Here is a 27,405-nt window from a genome sequence, read left to right on the forward strand (position 1 = left end):
CAAACATACTGCTGTGCTCAAGAAAACCAGGACAGCATCAAAATGGGTTATTCTAATTATTGATTTTGTTCTGAGCTTCCTGGCCTGCCAGAGGCAACCCTTAGCCAGTTATCCCCTCTGAGTTAACTCAAATCTTGTGAATTCCCTGCGGTGCTTCCTCATGAGTGCACGGCTAAGAGACACACAAACCATCTTTCTGTCTTACTGTTCTTCTATTTCACTGCTTTGAACTGCCAAAAGCAAAACCTTGGGTATGTCTCTTGTGTAGGAATCTGGGGTGGTAAGTCTCATAAAGCACCTGAACAAACTTCTACCTGAAAAAAATAAAAACAGCCATCAAAGTTAGCGAGTTTCCTGTGAAAGTTACTTTCAAGAGCTCCTAAGGCCTGATCCTTATTTTTTCACAAACAAAACTCCAGGAGCTGTCAATCAGAATTTTGTTTGAGAAGAGACTGCCAGACTAGGCTCTACACAGAAACAAAATTAGCAGCAGCAAAGAAAGACTACAGATGGCTCCGAGTAGTTACCAACAAACCAAAACATTTCAGCTTCCCTTGTGCTAAATTTGCATTTCTGCAAACACAAAAACCTTTTTGATAGTTAGGCAAAATTTGCTTATTTGCTGGGAATAGCATTCTCTGTGCCTCCTGGTGGTGTGTAATCTCTAAAGAATAACAAGGAACTTGCATGCCCCAAGATGCACAAAACATTTCCTTTTCAAAGGTTTTTATAACTAAATCAGAGCTGTATAAAACCACCAACAATAACCATCCCTTCCAATCATTTGACACGGTATTTCAACACCAGTTCTATGATGCTCAGAAGTATTTCTTACCCTTTTTTATTTGCATATAAAATTTTAGACATGGTTTCATGATGCCACTTGTAATGCTCCAAAAAAAGCCACAGCAGCAGCATCAGCACTTTCAGATCTACCAGCCATTGCAGGGACCACTTGCTGCTCACAAAGGCTGCTGGTGCAGTGGGGGCTAAAGCTCACTGAAGAAGATGAAATTAAAGGGAGGAAACTCATGCAACCCAGCTGTCCCAGGAATAAACCAGTAGGGAAATGAGAAACCCAATGTTTGTCACAAACTTTACAATTCCCACTAGATTTTCCTCAGCCATCTGCTTCACGTCAACCAACATGTGGACCTACGTAAGTCGTGCAGAAATAAGATTTCTATATATATCAGGTCTGTTTCAGTTCAAATAGCTGACGTAAGAAATGGGTTATTACAGGGGGGAAAATCCCATAAAATGACAACTGAATATCAGTAGCCCCTTGACTATCAGCCCCAGCACTCAGGGGGGCACAGGGACCAGATCTCACATGCCTTCTCCTGTGAAGGTGACAGTGAGAAAATGCTTGGCTGAGAAAGGACTGCCAGGAAATATCAGTATCTCAATGCAGAGTGGGATTCTCAGGAGAAAACCTGCTTTTGCAGGCCCAGGACAACTTCAGGCTCCCCTAAACATTATACACCCAGGTAGTGCCAGAGTGAGATGCAGCACTGTGAACTGAAGCCCCTGGTGACAATGATCCATGCATTTTTCATAGCACAGAATAAACATCTTATAAATAAAGTCAGCTCTCGCTGAGCACAGATATTCCCCTCAGCTAAACCATCTAAACCTTGGACTAACTGATGCTCACTTCACCAAGACTGTCACGCTGCATGTTCATTCACAGCCACACAGGTTTATTGGCACGTAGTGCCCTCTGCTGATTCCCAGCACTGGTACAGCACACAGCCCCTGTTTTCTCCGTTTAAAATCCCAGAAATGTCATTCATACAAAGCTTAGGAGTCATAAGATCCCAAGCTGTGACAAGGAAAATCAGAAACAGAAAAGCATCACTTCAGGCTGTAACTCTGTTCCTGTCTCAGATGCTTGTTTCTAATCTGCTGCCTTATGGAAAAGTATAATTTTGGTTTGTTTTTTGGGGGGGATACTTTTTGGTTGGTTTTTTTTTTTTTGGGGGGGGGGTGTTTGTTTGCTGTTTTGGTTTTTTTTTTTGTTTGTTTGTTTGGATTTTTTTGTTTTTAATTTATAACATCTAACAAGATGTTTTTGAGACTAAGCCTCTTGTATAATCATAATTATCAATTTAAAAATGGCAAGTAGCTGGACCAAAATTAGAGGGATTTTACAAGCTACTTAGAAACTGTAACAGAGCAGAGCTTCAATAAAGCTCCCTTCATTGCAAAACTGTTCAGGATCTCAAATGCTCACCTGGCTACTATACTGAGAGATATTCTAAAGGTAGTAAAATCTGTAGGTTAGAAAATATAATTGCAGCAGAAAAAAAAATAAAGCCTTGTAACTGATGATGCAAAGCTAGAACATTAAGATATGCCAAAATATTCACCAAATATCTTTCAATATGTAATTTGACTTCATCAGCTGTGCATGCCAACACATCTTGGGAATTTCATTAAGAAAACTAATTCCATTTTAAGTGTTGCAAAGCCAGACACAGTGGCTTGAAATATGCATTCTGAAAAGGAAAGGAGCTAATTGGGACTAACTTATTTCTGTTTTATTATGGAAATAAAGTCCATCTTTACTCTGCTGCACTGGTCATGAAATCTGTTAAATACTTGTCATACTTAAAAAAAACAGAATTAGAGAAACACCAACAAAGTGATATGGAAAGTGAAACTGAGGATCTTGAGGATCTGTTCTGAATTTAAAGTCTATATATAACTACATATATACATAATTATTTGTTCCAATCAGCTCTGAAAATAATTAACCAACTCTCCTTCCTACTAGAATGAGATTTTTTTTTGCTTTCAGACACTGAAAAACACCTTTAGAAAAAACATTAACATATCTTATGAAGCACAGATTTATAGGGACTTTATTTCTAAATACTCTTGGATACTGAGCTTGTATGTGGCTTTCAACACCTAAATTAAACCAGTCAACGAAATGGATAAAATCAGTTGAAAACTATTCAGTATTTCTAGAATTAGTCTTAAGAAAAATTTCCCTTCCCTTTTAAAAACAGATAAGTGGGGCATGAAAATGAAAACAAAAGAAAAGTGGGGATTCATTTGAAAGAAAGCCTTTAAAAGAGCATTTGACCACAACACAACAGAGTAGACACACTGTCCCACAGCTAGAACACTGGGTTTATGTAGAACGTGACTTTGGGGTCACTAAAAGTATGAAAGTTCACATAAAATTTTACAGCCATGTGAAACCCAGTATGCTCAGCCAGTTGTTCCAGTATTAAATATACATTTCCCTTATCCTGTTTTACTGTAGACATTAATCAGCCTCTCAAGTAAAACAAAATCAGTTCTACAATCAGATGCAACTGAAGCTTTTCTCCCAGCAGCCTCAATTAAATAATCTAGGTGGGAACATGAGTCCTTTGCCTTGTCTCCTCGTGAACTGACCGTGGAGTCTGGAAAAGCTAAGACTCAGGAAGATTTTTTTTTCCCCCTCAAATTTAATTAAGAAATGCATACTTTATTCACAGTTCATTTTTCTTACTGCTTTCATCCTCATGCTACCATTAGATCACAGCTTCCAGCCTTCCATTCAATCTTCCTGATCAATAAATACCCTTTGCAACACCTTGCTTTACAGCCCCCCTTGACAGAGATCACTTTGCAGATTTGCTGTCCATAATTGCTTCTTTTAAGCTGCTTTAATACAAATATCTATATTTTCATTTAAAAAGTCCTAATTAGAAGATTTCTTTTTGCAAATAGAAAATGGAGAAAAGGGAAGATGCCCCTCTACTTACAGGGCAGGTCTACTGCGACCAAACAAATCCAGCTTTTCCTATACTCCTGCCAAAAGCTGCTCTTCATTCTCCAACTGGAGGACATCCCTTCTGGAAGATGCTTTCACCAATTTGAGCCTGGTCAACCTCAGACTCACTTTTGAAGCTACAAGTGAGCGTGATAATGACACAGCATCTTGTGGCAGGAATGTCTGCATCCTCCTCTCCAGTAAAATGTTAAAGGAACATAGATCAGTGTTCCAGTAATGACACATGACACTATCAAGGCCCTGCAGCAATTTAAGTGTCTTTGAATTTACTTGGTTTCCCTTTCAAGACACCAGATGCCCAGCTTCTTCAACATTCAGATGTTTTCTTTTCAGCTCTCCAAATTCTTGTTCACAAATTGTCACCAAAAAGGAGAGAAAACAAAAGACACAAGACTATTTCACCTCATTTAAACTGATAGCTACTGTGTCCACAATCTTTCCATTCTCTCACTGCACTCAAATTGAGACATACAAAGAAAAATGAAAGCACTTTTATCCAGTCATTCAAAAATGCATTTAAGCAGTTACGTTCTATACTACAGACTATGCCAGAAGATACTGCCCTTAGACTTGCAGACAAGGCAGGTGAGCAGCTTAAATAAATCATATTGCCTAGCTTCAGTGCTTATATCACAGAAAAAACACCACTAAATTCTGTAGCTTTAGACACAGCAGTCACTTATCCAGCTGTTAATTAAATCCCAATACAACATGACCATCGTATTTCTAATTAATGAACAAGACCACTGCAAAGTGCATTTTAATAAGCACAATACTGATGAAAATGAGTGACACTCAAGAGGGCTGTAAAATTTTATTCTGCAAGTCTACTGTAGATCAGTTGGTAACCTGGCAAAATCAGTGCAAATTTGGGGTGCTGGTTAAAAGTATTGTGTGCATAGGATTAAATATTCACCTGCATGAGGTGCTGCAGGCAGGGTTCACATTATCACTCTCTCCAGAGCTGTCAATTATTTATCTTAGTATGAAAGTGGTGCCAAACTTCAAGTGGGCATGTCATGCATCCAGACACCTCCAGGCAGTGCTGCTGGCAGAGGGATGAGCATGAGGAAACTCCATCCTCTTACAGGGAACTTAACTGAGATAATGATGTGGTGGCAAGTCACTGTCAAGAACTCTTCCAGTGACTGGGGAGGGGATGCTTCATGTTTCCTCCAATATCTTAACCTCAAAGACCCCCAGGATGGCAATGGGGCCTTTTTGGTGCTAAAGAAACAGCCCAATTATAACCACATGGGGAATATTTCAGGTGCAACAGGCTGTGAAAATAGCCAGCTACCTCAGCCAGCTGTTGGCACTAGTCACAGCATGCCCTGAGACAACACAGAGATTAGAAGGAACAAGTGTTTCTACCATTTCTTATAATATGGAATTTGCAGGAAGCATCAATGGCATTATCCCATAAAAAGATCTGGCAGAAAATAGGATCAGAGGATGTTCAGTTGGCACCACAGCTGGACAAAGAGTGGATCATCCTCACAGCACATGAAGCAATCATGTAAAAACATTCACTGGGCAAGACATTCACATAAAGAAATGTTTCCTCACAGAGATTTAGGATAGCAGAGTAAACCAGTTCCACAGTTATCCTGGAGAATGAACCTGCATTACAACTGAAAATATGGTAAATTCGTGTTTTAAAATGCAGAAAGTTGGCACAGCTAATGAGACTCCACAGGAGTGAAGTACAGTTGAATTAACAAGGAAAATTTGTTAATTAAACCCCCACAATAATTGGCACTTTTTCATAGTTCAGTCTTTCCAGATACTGTTACATGGTAAAAGTTACCATGACTATATGCTCTTAGCTTTGCTTTTTTAAAAGACAAAAGCTGTCATTTTGGTGAGGAAAATAAACACCACGATTTGCAAAAGTTGCAAATTTGCATATCTAAGGTAGGACCCTGAATCCTCTTCTGGGTAGCTGTTATCTCATTTTAAGAAGCATTTTCATAGATTTTACATCTGCCTACCTGTCCACTGGGAGAAGTGTTAGGAGATGACGACCTCTCAGGCAGTTCTGCTTTTGCTTCTGAAATCTGGATTTATGAACCTAATTTCAGTTAGGCTATTGAAAAATCAATGGTGTTCAAGCAGCAATTTGCCTACAAAATATTACTTACAGAGCTATACTAATTTTCTCACTAAGGCTGATGAACCACTATTTACAAAAATGAAAAGAACATACTAATCTCTTTTCAAAGACCATGGAAAAGGCTGCTTAACAAGTGGAGGGAAAATAAAAAAATGTCGGGCAAGAAACATAATTTTGAGTTTCTGTGAAGATATCACACGTAATATAAGCAAGACCAAAAATAATCTCACAATAGAACCTAGCATTAAAAAAGATTAAAGGAGAAAAGAACCATGCAACCCAATCAAGTTAGTAAAGCCTAATTAGCAAAGACCCACCCAGAGATCAACAAAATGAATTCTTTTAATTTTGTAGTACAAAGAAGCTGCATATATTACTTGTATTAAAAAGCCTCTAAAATGAATTTAATTAACTATGAAAGGCTTTATTTTGCCTTTGGGTATAAGTAAAAACAGCGACTGATTTTACAAGATGCACTGTGATGCCTGATTTTTGTGCAGCAAAAGAAGAATTAAAACCTTTAGGTTTCATTGCCTCTTTGGGCTCAGATAATTTTGTGGTCCAGAATTTAACTACATTTGACCACAGTCACAAAGCTTGGGTCAGCATGTGAATTCAAATTCACACAGGGAACACGGCCTTTTGTGTAGTTTGAATCTACAACTTGGGAGCACTGCCTAGATTTCAAGGAGCACACAAGCACTGTTCATTTTCAGGGAAACCATGGACAAGTCCCATGGCTCAAAAACCTGCAAGGAATGTGTTGAAGATACATGAAATGCTAAAAATTTAGCCAGTGCATATGTTTATTACATAGTGCTCACATTCTGATTATTTAACTGTGAGTAATTCTTCAACTATGTTAATGATAAACACAGGAGAAAAATGGAAATAAATTATTTTAAATTAATGAAATCACAAAATGCAAAGGATGGGCTGTTGAGTGTGGAATTATCTCTTCTCTTTACCTCTTGCCTGGCTACCAGGGAGATCTGGCACACAGTTGTCTCCCTCCTCTCTTCAGGAGTTCCTACAGGTAATTGAGCATAAAAAATATTTCCATATAACCTTTAGGTTCTTAGCATGGCTTGGGAGTACTCAGCCAGCAGCTGGGATCTCTCTCCTTGGAGACTTTGAACACTTGACTGGGAACAACCTCAAGAAACTGATTTCTAGTAGTATTTTGGAATGCCACCATGCTAGAACAGGTTGCCCTGAAAAGCTGGGCATCCTGACTGGCCATATCAAGTGTTTCCCCTCGTGGTATGACATCCTATCACTGTTTGGGAGGATTTGAAGGCTAAATACTGTGAGCAAACAGAAAATTTGGCTTTGAAGATGATGCCAGAGGCACACAAAACAGAGCAGCATGGAAGTATCATTAGCTCTACCACAGAAATGGTAATTACAATTACTTTGAGAACACTCTTCTTTTTTATAACAATTGAGTGGAAACAATAATGGAAAACATGACAGGACATCTTCTCTCTGCAGCTGTTTTAAAAACTGTCAAGGTCTTTAACCTTTGATCAAATATCAACTACAAATATTTTGCCAGTCATTGTACAATGGCTTTTCCTAAGCACACAATGAAACCCAGAGTTAATTTCCTTGGGTCTGAAAAGGAAAGTTTCTTTTCTGTGCAAGTGCAGCGCTGGTCTGTATCAGGAAAGGAGAAAGGATGCTCTTTTGGAGAATGACTACTGAGAATACGTGGGCTTTTTAACAGCTTTGCCATATCTGTTCTATTTCAGACCATGTGGAGGCTCAGATCTGCCTCCACAAGACTGTGATTCCCAGAGCCTTTTGCAGTTACTATTTTGCTGCTCTGCATGTTAAGTCTCCCCATCAGCACAAACTAGACACAGCCTTTCACATTTCTTTCATTGGCATAATTACTGTCACTGGTTTAGGAAGCCCATCCTGAGAGACTTTCAGCCCCCCCTGGAGATACATCCAGGACTTCTGAAAGGGATTTTCAGATACTTTGGGCAATGCATATCAGAGCTGACCTGCACGGAAGAGTCAGAGTTGCTGTGACTCTCAAAAAACAAGGAAGTTTTCTGAGATCTTTCATCTAACCTGAGCCACAGCATGAGCTAACAGGATGCACCCATGGGGTACACACATAAATATGTGTGTCATAATTTGTACTAGCATAGCAATTTGCTGGTGATTTCATTATCAACACATTTATTTTTTTAACCAACAAACTCAGATGCTGCATACTCAAACAGGCATTCTCTATTGCAGCAAGAGTGGGAAACAAGGAGAGAGGACAGCACTACAACGTTCATGTTTTACAGCAGCAGCTTGAGAGCATCTCTTACCTTGACATGGTGAATCAGGTGCTCAACTTCATTCACTTTGTATGTCTCTATCCCCAACTCTTTAGAGAGCCGCAGGAGACGATTCTGTGTTGGCCCCACATAAGCCCCTCCAAGGTCCACATATTTAACTTGCTTATTCTGGTTTATCACACACAACACACACAAAAGGGAAGGGAAAAAAACCAAAACCAAAAGAGGTAAGCTCTTTGTAAATAGCATTCAAGTTAAAAGAGCAATCTAGAGGAATGAAATTAAATTAAATACTCCCAAAGCATTTTGGCTAAGATTCTTCTCCCCATGGAAAACAAATTCTTTGGTAGAGCTCTGGTTGGTGATTACTGAGTTCAAAACCAGCATGTTGATTATAATTTGGAACTCATAACCAGAATAGGTTACCCATTGTTACATTACAGCCTTAAAAAAGGAAAGAGCCTGGCAGGCAGAGAGAGGAGAAAGTCAGAGACATCTGTGCAGCTCTTGCTCAGTCAGGCATCTCACCAGTGACCAGTTTAAAACACACTATCCTAGGAAGCAGCACAAGCAAGATTTTCTAATGGGCAGAGAGTGAGAGGGGATGTCCCACATCAAGACAGAGCAGAAGAATGGAGTGAAGGGAGTTGTTCTACTTCCCAACCAGCCCTACACCATTCTGTATGGGCCATGCAACAGTTCAGCTCAAGACTGTTCACAGCATGGCTGGCCTCATGGGTGTTCCTTCCATAGAGATTTCTGCAGTGTCTTTCCCCAGGAAATGAATTTGAAACTTAGCTCATTGTGTTCTGCTTCCCAGATGGGTGACTCCAGAGCCCAAAGATCACAGAAATATTATGACCCCACCATCATGCCAGTCTTTCCCTCCTCTTATTGGTACAGTATCAGGAAATTTCCCACCTGCTGGTACCCTATAAACTTTCCCCGACACGGCACATACTGTAAGCATGAATATGTAAATGGCTCTGGGGATAATTACCCTTACGGTGAAAGTTCTTCCACCAACTCTGTCATTGGCTTCCAGCAACACCACATTCAAGCCTGACTCAGTCAGTAGCTTGGCTGCTGAGAGACCTAAAAGAGAAAAAGAAAGGCAATTATAGCATACATCTGCACTGCACAGCTCTTGTGACTTGATATGTAAATATTCTCATAGGTGTCCATCCAAATCCTCAATTTTTCATTCAAACACTAAGCCAGAGTGGTGAGGTGGTGGAATTAAAACCCTCAAGACCCAGTAATCATTAAAAGGAACTGAAGCCACCTAATTAAACAATTTGTTGTCCTATTTTACATGTGCTGAGCAAGTTTTGCACCACATGCTCAGGAATTCTGATGCATCAGCCAGCAGAGAATTGAAAAACTTTACTGTTTGTAAACAGAAAGCTGTCCTCCCCAACATTTCATTTTTTATCACCCCAAAAACAACAAAAAAGGAACAAGTGTTATTAGGATTGTCCTAAATTTGTGAGGTTTTGCTGACACTTGTTCTATGTCTCTGCTTTCCAGTTCTGAATATTTTGAAGTACAGTAGCAAAGTTGCCACACAGTCAGGTCAGAGGTTTCATCTCCAGAAGAACACATGGTCTGACTAAGAGACAGAATGTGCAGCTGTGTGTGGCAACATGAATTAAAAGTATGGGTAAGACAACCCCAAAAAATTGCTTTTTTCTCATCCATTTTTTAATACATTTTATTTCCATCTTGTGACTCTTAAAGCTGAGACACCCAAGTGAAGGAACAGTAAAAACAGAGGAGGCAATATCTCTTTTTAGTTGTGATGTCATAAATCCTCACAATTACAGTGGAAAATATCAGAGTCAAGCCCTGCAGCAGGTGTGTCAAGCTGCTGTGGAAATGAAGAGAACTAGAAAGGGTGCACATGGAGGGAATCCAGCCCACAACCTCTCAACTTCCTGAGATCATCTCTGCCTTTTACTTCAGCACACAAACTGAGATTTAAATAAACCGAGGTGCTTACTTTGGCCACATGTGAATTTCTAGTAGGACAAGAGTTATATTCTAGCAGGTTGTATCATCCTTTTGAACCAACAGGATATATTGAATAAAGTTCAGCAAGAGGCCAGGCTGGAAGCCACACTCCTACATCGTAATTTATCTACTCTTTCTGGCTCCCTGCCTTGTTACCATGAGAATGCAATCAGCTCCCTCTGTGTGTCCTAGTACATGCAGTTTTTGGGTTGTCATCCAAACAGATTGTTCCAAGCAGAAAGCAGCCGTGGAAGAAATGGCAAAAAGAACTGACAGCAAAAACAGATGGTCCAAGCTAACATGGTAGGACTGAATGAAATGAAAATGAAGAAAATATAGCAGTCCTGGGGAGAGGCTACAGAACATTCTGGTCACCAACTCGTGGACTGGGAGTAGGAGAATGTTCCCAGCCCCATAGTGAAACTGCTGCAATGTGCTGCAGTTAAGCTCTTTCTTTCCCCATCTGAACAAAAAAAAATTAAAAAGGAAAAAAAAAATAATAGTGTAGACTTATCTATCTGAAGAATTTGACATTTTCTGAAGAACAGCTGCAGATGTTTCCATTAGAACATCATACCCTCCCACCACCTTTTTTTTTTTTTTCCTAGTTTCATGGGCTTATTTATCTTGGGCTTTCACATAAGTATTGGTGAGAAAACCAGTAATGAAACTGATAAAGGTCTTTCTGTACTTCCTACTGAGGAAATTATATTGCAAAAACATCTGGCTGGATCTGTAGCCTTGACTACACTCAAAAATATTTGAAGATACCAAGGAAGAACATAATACAGAAACAGCTGTGGTATGTAAACATGGACAATCCTTTCAAACAACTTGCAAGGAGAAACTGACTCCTGGAGAAAAATAAGCAACAAAATTCCTAAATAAATCTGGCTTATCTGTTAAAGAAAAAAAGACAAATACTTCATCAGTTGGGAGAGGATCAATATTAGTTATTAATAATTTACAGAACGAATGCATTAACTGAAGGCTGTTGTCACTGAAGGTCTCTGCTGGCTTTTCACGCTAACAGGTATTGAGTAATCAATTAATACCATTCAGTTACCAACACTGATTAAGGGATATGAGATTTGACTTTCTTTATTGAAATCTAATGAATAAACATTTCAGTGCAGCTGGGAACAAAAGCAGTTTATTCCCAGGAGCTGAACCAACAGAGAAGTTTGTGAAAGGAAAACTCCAGATTCCACCGAACTGCTGTTGATTGGCAGCCCAGGCACCACCTCCTCATTTCCTCCTGCACCTTTCATCCATCTGATTGCACCTACTAGTCACTCCCCAATGTTTATTTCCCCCACCCCCTGCCACATTCACACATGGACCTGTTAAAGATGGACAAGAGTTTCCTCTTTCCTGAAGCAAAAAACAAAAACCAGAACAGTGTTGAGGGAAGGATCAGGCTCGTTGTATCTCACTGCCCCATCCATGCCCATCCTCCAGCAGATCTGACCTCTGCAGGGGGAGGGATGTGTCCCTGGGGCTTGGAGATGCAGTCTGCAGGGTCCCCAAACTGAGCATCTCCTGATCAAGGGCTGGTGGCCTCCCTTTCCTCTCAGCCACATCACAGCTCTGTCCTGGTCTCAGGTTTGCTGCACAAATCAGCACAAACACATAAGGAAAAAGATGGAAGAAGCAGAGACTCAGGAGGGCCAGAGGACACAGCAAAGGACTAAAGCAGGTCTCTTAGCACACACAGAACAGGAAAACTCAAGGCTGCTGGTGACAGATACCACATTACAGTGCAAGTGCCAGGTGGGAAAGTTGCTGGTTTTGGTACCTCACACATTGGGAATCACAGTAATGCCACATCACTCCATATCTGTTCCTGGAGCTGGACCCAAGGCCCCAAATGGAGTCATGGACTGCCACTGGAATAACAGTGAGGGGACTGGATGTTGTGGAGGGAAAGCTCTGAGCCAAAGTGGTACAAGGGCAGGCAAGGCACCAGAAACAGCAGCAAAAGCATATTAAAATAGAAATGAACACTAGAATGTGAATATTGGAGCATGAGGTTGATATTTGCATTTCACAAACTAACAACTGCTACAGAAAACCCCACAAACCACAACCTCTTTCCTGGGCAAGAGTCAGAGTGGTCTCTCTGTGCCTCGATTGCTGCAAACAGAGCACACACAATACCTGTGAAGCAAAGCCTGGAAAAAAATCAGTCACACATGATATAAGGTCTCCTCTTGAGAAGTTTAACCCTTCACATGTTACACATTCCAGCACTGCCTCTGGCTTACCTGCCACTTTAACACATCACTAACAGAAGGCAGATCTTTGACATTTCCCCCATTCCTCATGAGTGAGGCAAAGAGTTGCATTCAAATGCAAAAACCATCCAAAACTGCAACTGATTCTATTATTGCTCCTATGCACAGTGTTTTGTCACCCAGAGGCACCTTTTCCTCCTCCCCAGGAGCATTTCAGTAGAATCAGACCTGAATTGCAATATAAGGGCTCAGACACTTTTGCCATCACTTCACAGAAGACAGAAATTGGGTGCAGTGTCCAGGGCAGGTCAGCTTTCTCCAAGGGACCACAGAGAGCCATATGTAAATATATATAGAGAGATAAAGCAGAAATCAAAGTTAAGCAGCCTCACCTGCAGGTCTGCTCAAAGAGCCAATAGTCAGATAATTAATGCAAACAACAAAGAAGCAAAGATGATTATTTGAAGTCCTAGACTGAAAATACCACCGTGTTTAGAGGATGCTTAACTGGGCAAGGCTCCATCTGTTGCCATGGCAACCCGGTACCCAAAGCAGCCACCCAGAGATGCTGGTGGGAGATTGCCTCCCCCAGAATCTTATAACACAAGTTCAAGTCACGAAAATCATTTCTTTCCCCATCGTGCAGCACTGTGCATTCACACAGATTGGACTCAAATGTAATCATCACAGTAATTATTTCATCTTCAGTTCCAACTTCTTTCTTTCTTGTTTGATGTCTCTGTACCTACTAAACACCTTAAACTGCACCATTTCACTGAACAGCTTCATTATAACCTCACTTCCTAACATCAACGGTTTTCTTATCCTGAGAGAATGACTAATTCAGATTTGTAATTCTTTTTTAAAACAGAAAAATTTTAAATACTTATGCTAGGGCAAAATCCAAACTGCTATTTCATAGAATCATTAAGCTTAGAAATATTTCCAAGATCAAAGAGTCTAACGTTTATGATATATATTTGTGTATATATATATATATATGTGTGTGTGTATTTTTATTCCATATACTTGCATATATATAATATAAATAGTATATTTATTATATTTATATTTGAATTGAAAAATGTGAGAAGAATCTCATTTTTCATCTGACCCCCATGTGCCCTACAATGTAGCCCTATGATCAAATACATTTGACTATCCAAAGAGTATTCTAAAGTCTATTTAAAAAAAAAAAAATGAAATTTCATAACACCATTTTGTTCTGCCTGGAATCAGCAATTTTACTGAAATGCCCTTTAATCTTAGCATTTCAGAAAAAAAAACCCACTAGAAAGGACATGACTGGAAATTGCATCTCTGAAAAGCTGTAAATTTCTGAAGGCATTCCTGTTTTACTTTCTCTGCATTACTCACTACTTTATCATGTTCCTCCATAATTATTATCTCCTTTCTAGGAAAAAAATTGCTTCTTACATATAATTATAAAAATCATCTACTAATTCTAAATTTTAATTCATGGAGGGGAGCAAAGAAAATTCTAAGCCATAGGCAGTCAATTAATAACTTCTAAAATAGCTGGCACAATAAAAAATTGTTCACCTTATAACCATAAAAATTCCTCCCTTTGACTAAAATTGCACATTGAGCGGGAAGAAATGCTGCCATTGTACTTGTGCTGTATTAACTTGCAGGTCTTAATGCAGAACTTCCTTCAATTTATGGAATTTGCCAACATTTTCCTCCCTGTATTTATTCTGACACAAAAGATATGTTTGCAAATGATGTTTTTTTTGTTTTTTTTTCCTGGCTGTCAACCTGTTCAGCCACATCTAAATGAGTGAGTCTGCAGGGATGCCAGGTAGCAGATGCTGCTTTGCACAGAGCCAGTGGGCAGAGCAGCCCTGGTGCAGTCCAGAGCAGTGAACAATCATTGCACCAGGCTCAGCATCAGGATGTGCCCAAAAATGCACCTTGGAAATGGGATAACAGCCTGCAGAACAAACCCAGTCCTCTGTTAATGGAGAAACTGTGAGATGCAGAAATGTTTCACAAGAATGACAGTAAAAAACCAAAACATATTGCAATTGATTATATAGAGATAAGTAAGACTTCAGTTCAGGGTCTAAGGTAGATGGACTCAAGTATTTTTAACCGAACCATTCAATTATTCAACAGATGGATGTCCATGGATATTTAACACATTGAAGCTGTTATTTTAGTAATCTTTGTATTCCTCTTCTTGATCTTGAATACAAGTCTCATTTGGACCAGAGATGTAATGAATTTAACATATTTTCTTAATTTAAGTGATGAGTCTCAAAAAAACCCAAAAAACCCAAAAAAACAAACAAACAAAAAAAAACACTAAAAACAACCCAAACCCAAATAAATAAATTTTAAAATCCCCACCTGAAGTATCTAAAATGTTAAGAAAAACATAGGAAATCTGTCAAAACCTGTAAAAAGTTATAGAAGCTGCTATTGCTGTTAGATCACATGGGAAATACAAATTTCCTCATTATTAGATGTCTTGGTACAGTATCCCTGACCTACCACCTTTGATGCTCAGGAATCGTTGCAAAATACTTGTAACATCCATACAGCAAATAAAAGAATTTGGCCAAAACTGCTGCACTTTACCCAAAGAAACAAAATCCATCTGTTAATGCTGCAGAAGGACATTTGGGGAGAACAGCATCATTCATGGTCAACACAGTTGCAGTGAATGAGGTCAAGAAGAAGAAGAGAGGAACATGCCCCAGGCAGGTGAGGTAAATTGTGGGAGAAAGCAAAAAAAAAAAAAAGAAAAAAAAAACCACTCATTCAATCAGGAATTAAGTTTCCAGCATGTAAAAATTATATCAGTTAGTGGAAGAATCCAGTTTGCTGTTGTTTAGATCAAATTACTTGACTATTCAAACAAAACCCCTCCTTGTTTATACTCAGGGCTCTCTGACCTCCTTCTAAGAAATGTCCCCACAACATCCTGTAATTCAGTGCCACCAGGATGAGTTTCCATGTCACTGTGACCCAGAGGGACAGAGGGCAGGAGCAGGAGAAGACCTCATCCACAGCCAAGCAGCCGTTTTGCACCAGTGGGATTTTTCCTTTGTGCTCCACAGCTTCTTTATTGCATCGCTGTGCTAGAAACTGGAATTTAATAGCCTTGGTCTTGTCTGTGCCCTAATGAACACAATCTGATTACTGCTCCAACACTGAGAGATCGAACCTGGCGCTGGTCACCTTTAGCTCTGTCACTCCTCATCTGCCAGCTAAAATGTTTTAATTGAAATAATGGCTTGAGACAGTAATGCCTGCAAGGCATTATAGATATGGACTGTAAATAAAACAAAAACCAAAAAAACAACAGCATTAAAAAAGCACAACCCAGGGTCTGGGTGTGTTAAGGTGGCACAGGATTGTTTTGTAAGGTTCCTCACAGTATGGGAAGTTTGAGGAATTTTGCTCCAGTGAAGAATACTGTGCCTTCAGTGTGACGGCAACCTTTTAACTTCTCTAACTTGGGCCATCTTAACAATACTAATTTAGGTATCTGACTCAATCTTATCAAAGAAAATTCAAAAATTTTAGTTCAGAACCTAAAACCATGGTAGAGCTGGGCCAATGTAAGTTGTTACTCTCAGTCATGCCTTGCTTTCATGTCTAAACACTACAGTGAAAACTAGCAAAGCAACTCTTTTTTGACCCAAGTATTTAGGCCATGGGGGGAGATACTCTGTTTTCCTAAACTGTATCACCATGCTGCAATTAACGCCATTAAAATGAATATCAGTCATTTAGAATACTACAGAGCTTAGGAAAACAACAAAATTACAGTTTCAGAAAACCCAAGGAGCGAAAAGAGACATTATCAACCTATCTGCTTAAAATGTACATTTACTTAAAATATTTGTACAAAGAACCTAACATTTCTGCCTAAGATACAGCACTCTATGAGCAAATATAATTTATTTCTGTTGGCATTTCATTGTCTAGCCAAGGCAATGAGTTTTTCTGTCTGTAATTTCTGTAATTTTGCCACCAAGGTCAGTAGGAGTTAATGGGACTTCAAGGGAGCATAAACTCTAGCTCTAGCTTTCAGTGACCTCCCTGCAAGAGCTCCTGGATGATCCATCCGTGGTGCAGGAGCAGCATTTACTAAGTTCTTAAAACCAGAATTACAAACATTCAGCCTATGCTTGTCCCAAGCATTGCAGCTGGTTAAGTGATACAGAGCCTGAGCAGATATCAGTGAGATGACCAAAGTTGTGGGGTGTTAACCTCAAGCCCTGCCAAGCATGGGATGAAGACAATTTGTAGCATTTGGGTGGAAACTCAACACCTTTGGTACAGTGGTACTCAGGCTTAAGCACTGAAGGCACAGCTGCTCTGCCCAAGGCTTCCCTCATTTCTACTTCACTTTTACATCTGAAGTTCCCCTTGAGACTTCATATTGACAAAACTGGGCAGTCCAGATTTTCAAAGGTTGAGTTATTTCTAGTATCAATCATTTACTGTGTTCTCTTCATTTAATGGACTTGTCATGAACAGCCTTGGCTACCTCATACTTTAAAAGCATGTCAGAAGTCTTCTTCTAGGCTTCAGGCAGGTAAAAAACCAAAGCCAAACACATTCTGTATGTCCTTTCTTATGGCTCCAAAATATACTGAAAAAGTTAATAATAATATTAATGATATAATTATAATTTATACTCTAATATTATCACACACCCTCAGTCCCAGGGCTTCCTTTAGCTTTTGTCATCCTTTTCTGCTAGTTTTCAATCTGGGCTGCCTCAAAACACAACAGACATAACACAGGAGGAAAAAAGGACAGAGTGAACTGCAAGTGCTACAGCAAACAGATCACAGTACTGGATCAAATAAAGCCAAGCACAGTGAACTGGCTGAGGGTCTATACAGGCAGTTTCCTAAAGGCTCCTTTTAGGCATTACTATTATGAAGAGATCTACAAGGAAATAAAATGCCATCCAGATTTACTCTGAAGAATAGTTTTGCCTTCCATACACAGCAATGTGAGAAAAAAAAAAGGTTAAGCTGCATCTACAAACTCTTGCAAAATTATGCAAGTTGTCTCAGAAGAGAAATGCTTATCTGGTTTGCCAAGTCTTGCTTGTTCTCAAGCAACAAATTCAATTTTTTTTAGTTCTCTGAGAAAAGTAAATGCTTAAAAAATACAATTAACTAGAAGAGGTGAACTTAAAAAATAAACAGAGTATCATTCTCATATCTTGACATTAAAGATTAACATGTAATTTCCCAGATTTCTTAGCATCGAATGACTCAGGTGTTCACCTAGGTCAGGCTGAGCAACAGCAAAGCTCAGCAGACTCATCATGTCCTCATTCCATGGCTACCATTTTTATTTCACAATTTAATTGATCTTCAGCTAATGATTTTCACACAAATAGCACACAGTAATTACAGATTTATATTGAGTACTTCTCAAAGTCACTTCCAAACAGCCCCACCCCAGAGGCTCTTTGAAAACTTCTATCATCATCACAGCCCATAAATACAAGTACGTGTGCACACACACAGAGAGGCTAAATTGTAAAACCTACAAGGATTTGCAAACATTTTATTTATTTGAACAACCAAAAAATTAAGATTAACCCTGTTGAAAGCCCAAACCATTCCCCAGCTGAGATACCAAAGGCTGAGAATGTACATGTCATCTAGAGAAGCCCAAAAGAGAGCCACTAAATAAGATGATTTGTGACTTCCATCCACCCATCTCTAAGTGCAGGCAGGAGGAAGTTTGAGCCAAACAGTTCATAAAAACGTCACTGATATCAAAGAAAAAATGCTGCCACTAAAATTGTACCATTCTGATAGAATGTGCAGGGGCAAAAATGGTGAAGGAAGCATAGAAGAAAAGAGAAATATCTAAAGTGGGGGGGAAAAAGGCATTTACACCCTTTTCTCATTTGTGCTCGTTATTTATCACAACTCAGTGATTCAGCCTCTGGCCAAGCTACCTCATAAAAATTAATTAAAATCGGAACAAAACAGGTGTCTTGCTCCAATATTTAATACATTCAAACACAGATTTATCACTCAAGCAAAAATGAGCCCAGTTTATAGTCAAGCTATCCTAGTAATCCAGGTAATCATGGTGCACAGCATGAACCTGCTGTTTGATCAGCTGTTGCTGCGTGCAGTCAACTGAACAGACTCAATTCAATGTTTTATATATGAATTATAACATCAAGATAAAGAGCAGCTGCCTGGGAGGCAGGAAGCTACAGGGGCATCTTTCCTCCCACCCTCCTCACTTCCAGCTGGGTGAAACTGAAAAGCATGAAAAAGTTGAATAGTACAAAGTAATATCTGTAAAATGAGCAGCTTTAAAATTAATCAAAACTTCAGGGAACTTTGTAAACACCTGAAAAATGAAGTACCAACAGAAGCCAGGACACCACCATAACTTAATCTTTGCAAGATGCCCACGTCTCTAATGAACCACAGCCAGACTCTTCAGTGGTAAAAATTAATGCATCTGTGATTTATTTTGCCAGATGTGCCAGCTACTAGAAATAAACCACAAGGTCTCAGACTTTCTAGACTAGACCACCCATTCTTCCAGGGATGGTTTTCACTTTGCTTTCCCCCATCCTTTCCCTTGCTCTCCTTTCCCCTACACAATCACCCAGAGACCCCCTACAAAAATCCTGATGCTCATAATTTCCATGGGCAGTTCCTTGCCCTCCATCTGCTGCTGCTGCTGCTCCTGATGCTGTAAAGAGCCCACAAAACTCACACAGTTGAGTCCTGTGGGGCTGTGGGTGGCACAGGGACAGAAGCCTGCTCTTCCCATAAATAATATTATTACTGTTTCTTAACTTGGTCAATGCAATTCCTCTCTGGCTTAGCAGCACTTTTCAGCACCTCTTTTATTACTAATTTGTCCAGAAATTGGGGTCTCCCCAAATGAGACCCTTATGACCATTCTTCTTTCTCTTCCCTTCCAGCCCCAAACGAAATAATGGTGTGTGGAGAAAACACAATTTTCCAAGTGACTTTATACTTATTTTCCTTTTAAGCAAGTTGTTAGCACAGAAAGCTGACAAGACAGAGAAAGTTGTGCAAAATACAAGAGTTTGGGTGGGTTATTTAGAAGAATGCTTGTCACTCATGGTTCAAATACCAATGGCCTGCAGTGCAGCCTCACTGACCACTGAAACCAGCAAAAAAAAAAAAGTTAAAAAATAATAATGCAGCATTACAAAATTATAAACCTTAGACACTAATCAGTCTAAAAGGGAAAAAGAACTAGCGGATTAGATGAATGATTCAATTTTAACCATCCTTCAAGGCAGCAACAATAATAATATCTGACATAAGTTTACAAGGATGAAACAGGTTATCTGCCCAAAAGGAAAAACACATTAAGTTCAAAAATGGCTATATAAAAATTAAATTATTGAAACTTTAATGAGATTAATAGAATTCCTCAAGAAACCAAAGCCTGGTTGAAACCCTGGAGTCCTCACCACAAAAAAGCAAGGACCTATTGCAGCAAGTCCAGAGGAGGCCCACAGAGATGATCCAAGTGATGGAACAATCTTTTCTACAAGGAAGGACTGAGAGAACTTGGGCTGTTCAGCCTGGAGAAGAGGCTCAGGAAAAACCATATAACAGCTCCCAGTGCCTAAAGAGGTTTATCAGAAAGATGAGGATGAAATTCTTAGTAGGGCCTGTCACAATAAGACAAGCGATAATGATTTTTAGACTAAAAGAGGGTAGATTCAGATTAGATGTAAAGAAAGTAATTTCTTACAATGAGGATGGTGAAGAGCTGGAACAGGTTGGACAGGAGAGGTGGTGGAAACATTCAAGGCCAGGTTGGACAGGGCTCTGAGCAATGTGATCTAACTGAAGATGTCCCTGCTCATTGCAGAGCAGTTGGAACAGACAACCTTTAGAGGTCCCTTCCAGCCCAAAATGTCCTATGACTACAATTCCTCAGGAATGATGACTGATTTTAGAATCATCCCTGAGTGGTTTGTAAGTACATCAAGAGATACTGTCAACAAAGAAAATCCAAAGGAAGGTCTTCAGTAATCTAGGACCCTGCTCACTAAACTTTTATAAGCAAGATAAACTTCACTGCTGTATCAGTGCACTCTGTTACATAACTGCTACACAACAGAGACAGAACACAAAGGCAAACAACTCCTCTTTTGGGAAAGGGCAGAGAGACAACATGGCTTTTTATCATGAAATAACATAACTATTTAATTACAGCTGTCATTTGTGCTATGGAGAAGGAAATTGTGTCAGTGGGAAATGTGCCAAAATCCCCCAGATTGTTTACATACAGAATAATAACTTCTGAAGAAGAAAAGCCTTCTGAATTGATTAAATTAAGTGTAAGGCCTAATTCTTTATCATTAGCTGCTGTGTAAGATATGTAAATATAGAGCCAACTCTCTGCTGGTTTATAATAATACAAGCAGCACTGGAAGTTTACCTCTGGGACTATCAGAGCTGTGTAAACCCACACTGCTCAGGCTGCAAACATGTATACACAGCTTTTTGGCACAGCTTTGGATAAGACTGCAAACACACACTAGTAACAGTACCTCCAGTAGTCAACAGCATTCCTGTCAACACACTCCTGAGATCATCTTAGACAGCCTGAACACCCCAGGATGGAGCCAGAGCAGAGGGCTGCTCATCACAGCCACTGGGACCACAGGCACCAGTGTTTAACCCAGACCTTGTCACTGTGCTGTCTGACATGGTGCTGCTGGCTGACTGACACTGATTGCTCCTACAGCAGGGGAAGCACAATGAATTGCACTTCTGGAAAATAACTCCTGACCTTGATGGTGCCAGGGAGTAAAATGAGGAAATCATGATTCATAAGTATGCAGAATGTGATCTTTTGGCAACCTCTTGATGCTGCAAGAAAATGAAAGAAAGAGAAGCAGGCAAGGAGAAAACAGAAAGGATGGACATAAAGGATGCAGGTGCACATCTCTGGTAAAGATGACCAATTGTAACTGTGTCTTCATGGAAGGAAGAAGAGCACAAAATTGAAATACTCTTTCCATGTCACTATCTTTGATCAGGGAAACTAAGTTTCCCAAGACAACCAGCTGAAAATGCCTATGTGAAAAAATAGTGCAGAACATCAAACACTAGAACTGAACCAACTCCCTAGTGCAGACAAACACCAATCACCACCTCCAATGTGGTTAGGTTCTAGTCAAGCACTAGACCAAGCTCTGACAAATCTCACCAACTAAAAGCACCCCTGCAGGTGATTGTCCAAGCAGACAATGCACAGAACTTGCTTACAAAGAGCTTTCAGTCTCTCCTGAAAATTTTGTCAAAAAAACAAAAAACCCAGGTATTCAGCAGCACAGATAAGAAAATCTTATGGACTCTCCAGCTTGTAACTTTAACACCCACTGCTGCACATAAACTTTGGTTCCCTAGTAGTTATTTCCCTTAATAGTTTAACATATTTCCCATAAGAGATACAACAGCAATTCCTTTCCCAAAGTTTTGCCATCCTAACTTACCTGTTTTCCCCTTCCATAGTAGTTTTCACATTTTGCTGAACAGACTGAATGAACTTTCCCTTTCATAATGGTTAAATAAGCTAATGAAAAACCTTTCCTTAATGATGCATCACCCTGAGCTTTGTGAGATGAGATGGCTCCTGCAGGTAGGCTGGGAAGCTTCTTATCAAATCAACTCTCAGACCAATTAGGAGGTCTCAGAATTACAAGAGCTGCCCCTGCTGCCTAGGCTACCAAACCATTTCACAACATTATGCAGCTGCTTTCTGTTCTGTTTACTGTGCATTGCCAAGTTTTTTTTTATGTGAAATGTCTAGAAGTCAACGCAGATCCCATCTAACTGGCTCATACTGCTTTAGCCATGAGAGAGGTTGAGTACAAAAGGAATAAATTCCTGCTGTAAGATACAGAGACAGGTGACTGAAAATGTGAACCAAGAGCTTCATCATGCCAACTGACAGGAAAATGTCCTGGATTCCCTTTGCCAGAGGGCATCCCAGAGAGGGTGGCACTCCCTGCAGAGGGTCAGAGTCCTTCCACTGACCGATGCAACCTGGTTCATCATGAACAGCTGTTTCATACTCACCCCTATTTTTGTTTTGTGGGATTTTTCCTTTTCCAAATGAACATCCAGCATAGGATTCCCAGACTAGTAATGTTCTCCAAAAAAAATTGTCTTGTTTGGAAAACCATCTTTTCAGAGGAGGAGTATTGAGACATTGTAATTTACTATCAGATGCCAAAAGAAACAAGTACCTACTGAAAATTATCTATTTCATCTATAGTTTTCTTACAACATGTCTGAGATTTTAAAAAACGATTTTGCCCTCTGCATCAGTCTATTTTTAAACGTATAGAATACCATCACATAATAGCCCTCAAAACATTTGGTCTGTTTTGGGAGGTTTTGGTTTCATTGTTATTTTTGAAGTAACTTGTCAGTGGTTCACAGATGCAGTGAGAGCTACTGTAATTATACAGCACATTAAGTTGTCACACAAATTAAAAGTGAGGCTTAAGAAGAGTAGAGAGCACAGTGGCATCAATATAATGCAAGCATAGGTATGGAAATATTTTTAAAATCCAACATAACAATAGAGTTACTTTATCTTGCAGTATGTTTTGGTTCTAAGCTTACAGGAACATGGCAGGTTGGTTGTGAACAGCAAAACACCAAGCATACTTCAAATAACACTATAATTAAGAAAAGATTTCACCTTTAAGGAAAAAAAAATTAATTAACCTCACTTTCATTGTAAAATCTGTGCACCAGGATTTAAGAGAAGCATTTTCATAAGTAGGACTGGCATAAGATTAGGATTAAATCTGATAATTTACTTGAAAACACAACAAGGAAAGCAGCTCCCAAGGCAAAAGCGGGGACAGAAAACACTTTTGAATTAAAAAAAAAAAAAAAACAAAACAAAAAAACACAACAACAACAACAACAACAAAATAGAGAAAGTCTGTAAACAAAATCTCTGGACCAATTTCAAGATTTTATTTTAAGTCATTGGTTTCTCAATTAAGAAGATAAACAAGTCTGATGATGTAACTTTATTGTTTTCTCATAGTTGTTTTGACCCTCATGCTAGAGGAGCCCTTCAAAGTAAAAGACAGGACTCCAAGCAAAAAGAACCTGCCACAATGCACATTCCAGCTCTAAGAGGGTCTGTTATGCTTCTGATCTAAATATTCTTTAGTACTAGGCATACTGCATGCAATGTGTGGCTAAGCATTTTCATATATGCTTTTTGACTCTGGGAAATTTTATTTTAAAATATTTCTTTTTAATCTTCACCATTTGCAAAAAATGTCAAAAACTTTTGCTGAAGTTTTACCCATAAAACAGAATCTATCCTTAGTAAATCCTCCTGCTCCTCAAAGGTCTTCATTATCATCAATATTGAGATCACCTAACATCTTCAGAAAAGCCACAGACCATTACTTTGACTTGAAAGAAATGAAGACTAATTCTGAGTAGATTTTCATTACATAAAATTTAAATTGGCTAGTTCCTTAGTTTTATTCTTCCCTTTTATCAAACCTGCAATAAAGGACACTAAAAATGATTCAGCAAAGGAAGTGGCATCTTCAGATGGAAGAACAGAGACTGCCAGGGTTGTGAAGGCCCCTGCACTGTTACTTCATGATCAGGTTTTCAGTCTTTACATTTTAAACCCTACTAATGACATCTGGATAAAAAGACAGGCAGAGCTGCTGAGCCTGCAAATGCACAGCTTGTTTTACCTGCAGAAATAAAGAGAAAGGAGATGGCCAAGTGGCAGCTCCGTGACACTTGTTTGTGTGCATCCTCCTGCTGGCACAGCAAGTCTTTGTTTGCTCTGCAATTCCCTGCTTTGCTGGGGGCTGGAGCAGGTGGCTTGAGCCACCTCAATGTGACAAAAACCTTCTGCTGTTTTCACAGGCAGCAGCCACAGAGCTTTGGTCAGAAGAGCCTCAGGCAGCACAAATCCAGAGATTTGCTGAAGGAACACACACAAATTGTGGAGCAGCAACAGCACAGGTCTCCAAGGGGTGCCTCATTCTAAAAATCAAACACTTCTCTCTCTGGTGGACAGGAGAAGAGATTTCTGCAACAGCTGTGCATGTTAGCAGGGGTTTTAGATGAGTATAAGGAGATCTAAAACCACAGTTCCATCACCTGGCTGCAAGTCAATGATTTACAGACAAGTGTGGATCAGAGGTGAAGCAGGAGCTGTACACAACAGCTAGAGGAAAGGGACTGAAGAGGAGTGCTCAGTCAATAGCAATTTTTGTGCCTGTATGCTTCCAGCCTTTGTGGGAAGACAGGAGAAAAGTTGATACAGCACAAAACAGGAGCATTTTGGTGGATATTTAGTGTAAAAAGAAATAAATAGAAAATTGGTTCCCCCTGCCACTTGCTGCTGTCTACAGGTGGTAAAGAACAAAGCACATGACTGACCAGAGCTTAGCACTGCTCCTCTGCTCTGATGCTCTTCCAGAAAAACCTAAGAGGGCTGCACAGGCCTGCCACAAAAATATTCCCTTGGCAACCATGGATAACAAGGGCAGTTCAAAAGCTGTTACACTGACTCTTTCACTCCAACTCATTCAACAGAGGGAATGTAGCACTACTGCTGTACAAACCCATGTCACTGGAAATGTTTTCGTTTATGAGGCATGAACAGACATTTACCATAGGCTAATTACTTTAACTGAGTTTCACTGTGACACACGGTGTAAGTTAAAAATTAGCCATAACACTGTGTTCAGAATCTACTGTGCTTTATAGAAAAGCAATGGTTAATTTTTGCTGTTTGTATAAACATACTTGAAACATTCAAACATTATTCAGCAGTTTGTTATCAGAGAATCATCCTTAGGAAATAATGCCTATGATTTTTTCTCTGCATTTTGTATATCACTCAAATTGTGTGCTACACACCTTAGCATGATGGTTAAACAGATATCTACAATTATATATAAGAGTGGAAATTAAAAGGCATGTGAAAAATGGATGGACAAAATCAAATTTTGTAACAGATCTCGAGTAATTGCTTGTGGTTTGGCAGGAGATATTGCTGGATCTGTGGATGTGTGTACATTCCTCATGCTCTGAGGAGATCACCAGTGGGACAGGAGCTATCACTCCATACCTCCTTGTGCTAAGGGGACAAAAAGCAAACACTGATATGCCAAAGACACGGGGAAAAAAATATCTATTGCCCATGCACAATTTATTTGGCATATGTATCTTGGAACAAAATGCACAGGGAAGAGATTTACTGTGGGTAGGCACAGAGGTTTTCTAGCCCAGGCTGGGTTAAAAAGAGCTGATTGTCACTCAAGTGCAAGAAGGCTCCAGGGCTCCAGTGCTGTCTGTCCATTCTGCCAGGCTGCTCATGCTCTCAAACCCATAGCCTTGCTGAAAGGGGAGCTAGAAACTTCCTATCCACCCAGCTGATTGCAGGCATTTTTCCTTTCTGCCTCTACCTGCGCTGAACAAAAGGCAGCAAAGGATTCAAATTAATCACATGTGACCGAGGGCTTCTGCCTCACACCCCTGGACTGGGTGCAGAGGATGCTGAGTGCTTCTAGCCTCGCTTGTCCAAAAGATCCAGGGGTACTGGACAAATTGCACATGTTCAGGGGATGCCAGGACTGGACAGTGAAAAACCAGAGATATAAAACATACATCCATAAAATAAGATTGAATTTAAAAAAATAATTGAATAAAATGAACAATAGTAGTAAGAATGAATGGTAATGGATATAAACAATAATAAAAATAATTATAAAAAATACAATGTAAATAAATAATGATGGAAATAAATAATACTGGACAAAAATAATATTTGAAATAAATAATAATGGAAGTAAATAAAAATAAAAATTAATAATAAAAATTAATTATAATAAAAATTAGTAACAATAAAGCCAAAGGCCAAGTAAATTATGAAATAAAAATAAGACAAAAATAAGTAAAATAACACTACAAAACATGACTAATAGTTTATAATAATAAAACACTGCCTGCACCACAGGGCGCTCCGCCCGACCCATGGGGCTGCGCTCAGCCGGCTTTTCCGAGCCGGTGGCGATGCGCTGGGGCCGGACGGGGGTCGCGCATCCCCCGCGGCTCTGCCCCGTCCCCGCCCCGCCGGCCCCGCACCCACCTGAGATGCCGCCCCCGACCACGACCACGTCGCATCTCTCGGCCATGGCGCTGCGGGCGCTCGCTGCTCCCGCGGCGGCTCCGGCCGGGCTCTGCCGGTCCCGCCCCGCGCTGGCACCGCCCCCGCTGCGGGACCGGGCACATCCACCGGGTTTGCATCCTGCCGGTCTGTGTGCACCGGCCGGGCACATCCACCCGGGTTTGCATCCTGCCGGTCTGTGTGCACCGGCCGGGCAAATCCACCCGGGTTTGCATCCTGCCGGTCTGTGTGCACCGGCCGGGCAAATCCACCTCTGTGTGCATCCTGCTGGTCAAATCCACCTGTGTGTGCATCCTGCCGGGCAAATCCACCCGGGTTTGCATCCTGCTGACCTGTGTGCATCCTGCCGGGCAAATGCACCTGGGTTTGCATCCTGCCGGTCTGTGTGCACCGGCCGGGCAAATGCACCTCTGTGTGCATCCTGCTGGGCAAATCCACCTGTGTGTGCATCCTGCTGGGCAAATCCACCTGTGTGTGCATCCTGCCGGGCAAATCCACCGGGGTTTGCATCCTGCCGATCTGTGTGCATCCTGCTGGGCAAATCCACCTGTGTGTGCATCCTGCCGGGCAAATCCACCCGGCTTTGCATCCTGCTGACCTGTGTGCACCTGCCGGGCAAATCCACCTGTGTGTGCATCCTGCCGGCTGGGCGCTGCTGCTGCTGCCGGGCACTGGCCCAGGCAGGGACAGCCGTGCCGGGGGGTCTCTCCTGCCTCCCGCACGGGC

At 40.4% G+C, this 27,405-nt stretch overlaps 1 protein-coding gene across 1 annotated transcript in view; it reads right to left on the minus strand.

Annotated features, from left to right (window-relative positions):
- The window catches only part of LOC110474874 (amine oxidase [flavin-containing] B), a 50,205-nt gene extending 23,416 nt beyond the window's left edge, over positions 1-26,789 (minus strand). Inside the window, exons 1-3 of the mRNA XM_021538643.3 lie at positions 26,641-26,789; positions 9,210-9,304; positions 8,240-8,377 (exon numbers count right to left, since the gene is read on the minus strand). Coding sequence (XP_021394318.1) covers positions 8,240-8,377; positions 9,210-9,304; positions 26,641-26,686 — 279 coding nt within the window. The 5' untranslated portion in view covers positions 26,687-26,789. The remainder of the gene's footprint in view (positions 1-8,239; positions 8,378-9,209; positions 9,305-26,640) is intronic.
- Between the last annotated feature and the right edge of the window lie 616 nt (positions 26,790-27,405).

Source organism: Lonchura striata, chromosome 1, assembly GCF_050655825.1.
Source record: "Lonchura striata isolate lonStrDom1 chromosome 1, ASM5065582v1, whole genome shotgun sequence".
NCBI lineage: Eukaryota > Metazoa > Chordata > Aves > Passeriformes > Estrildidae > Lonchura > Lonchura striata.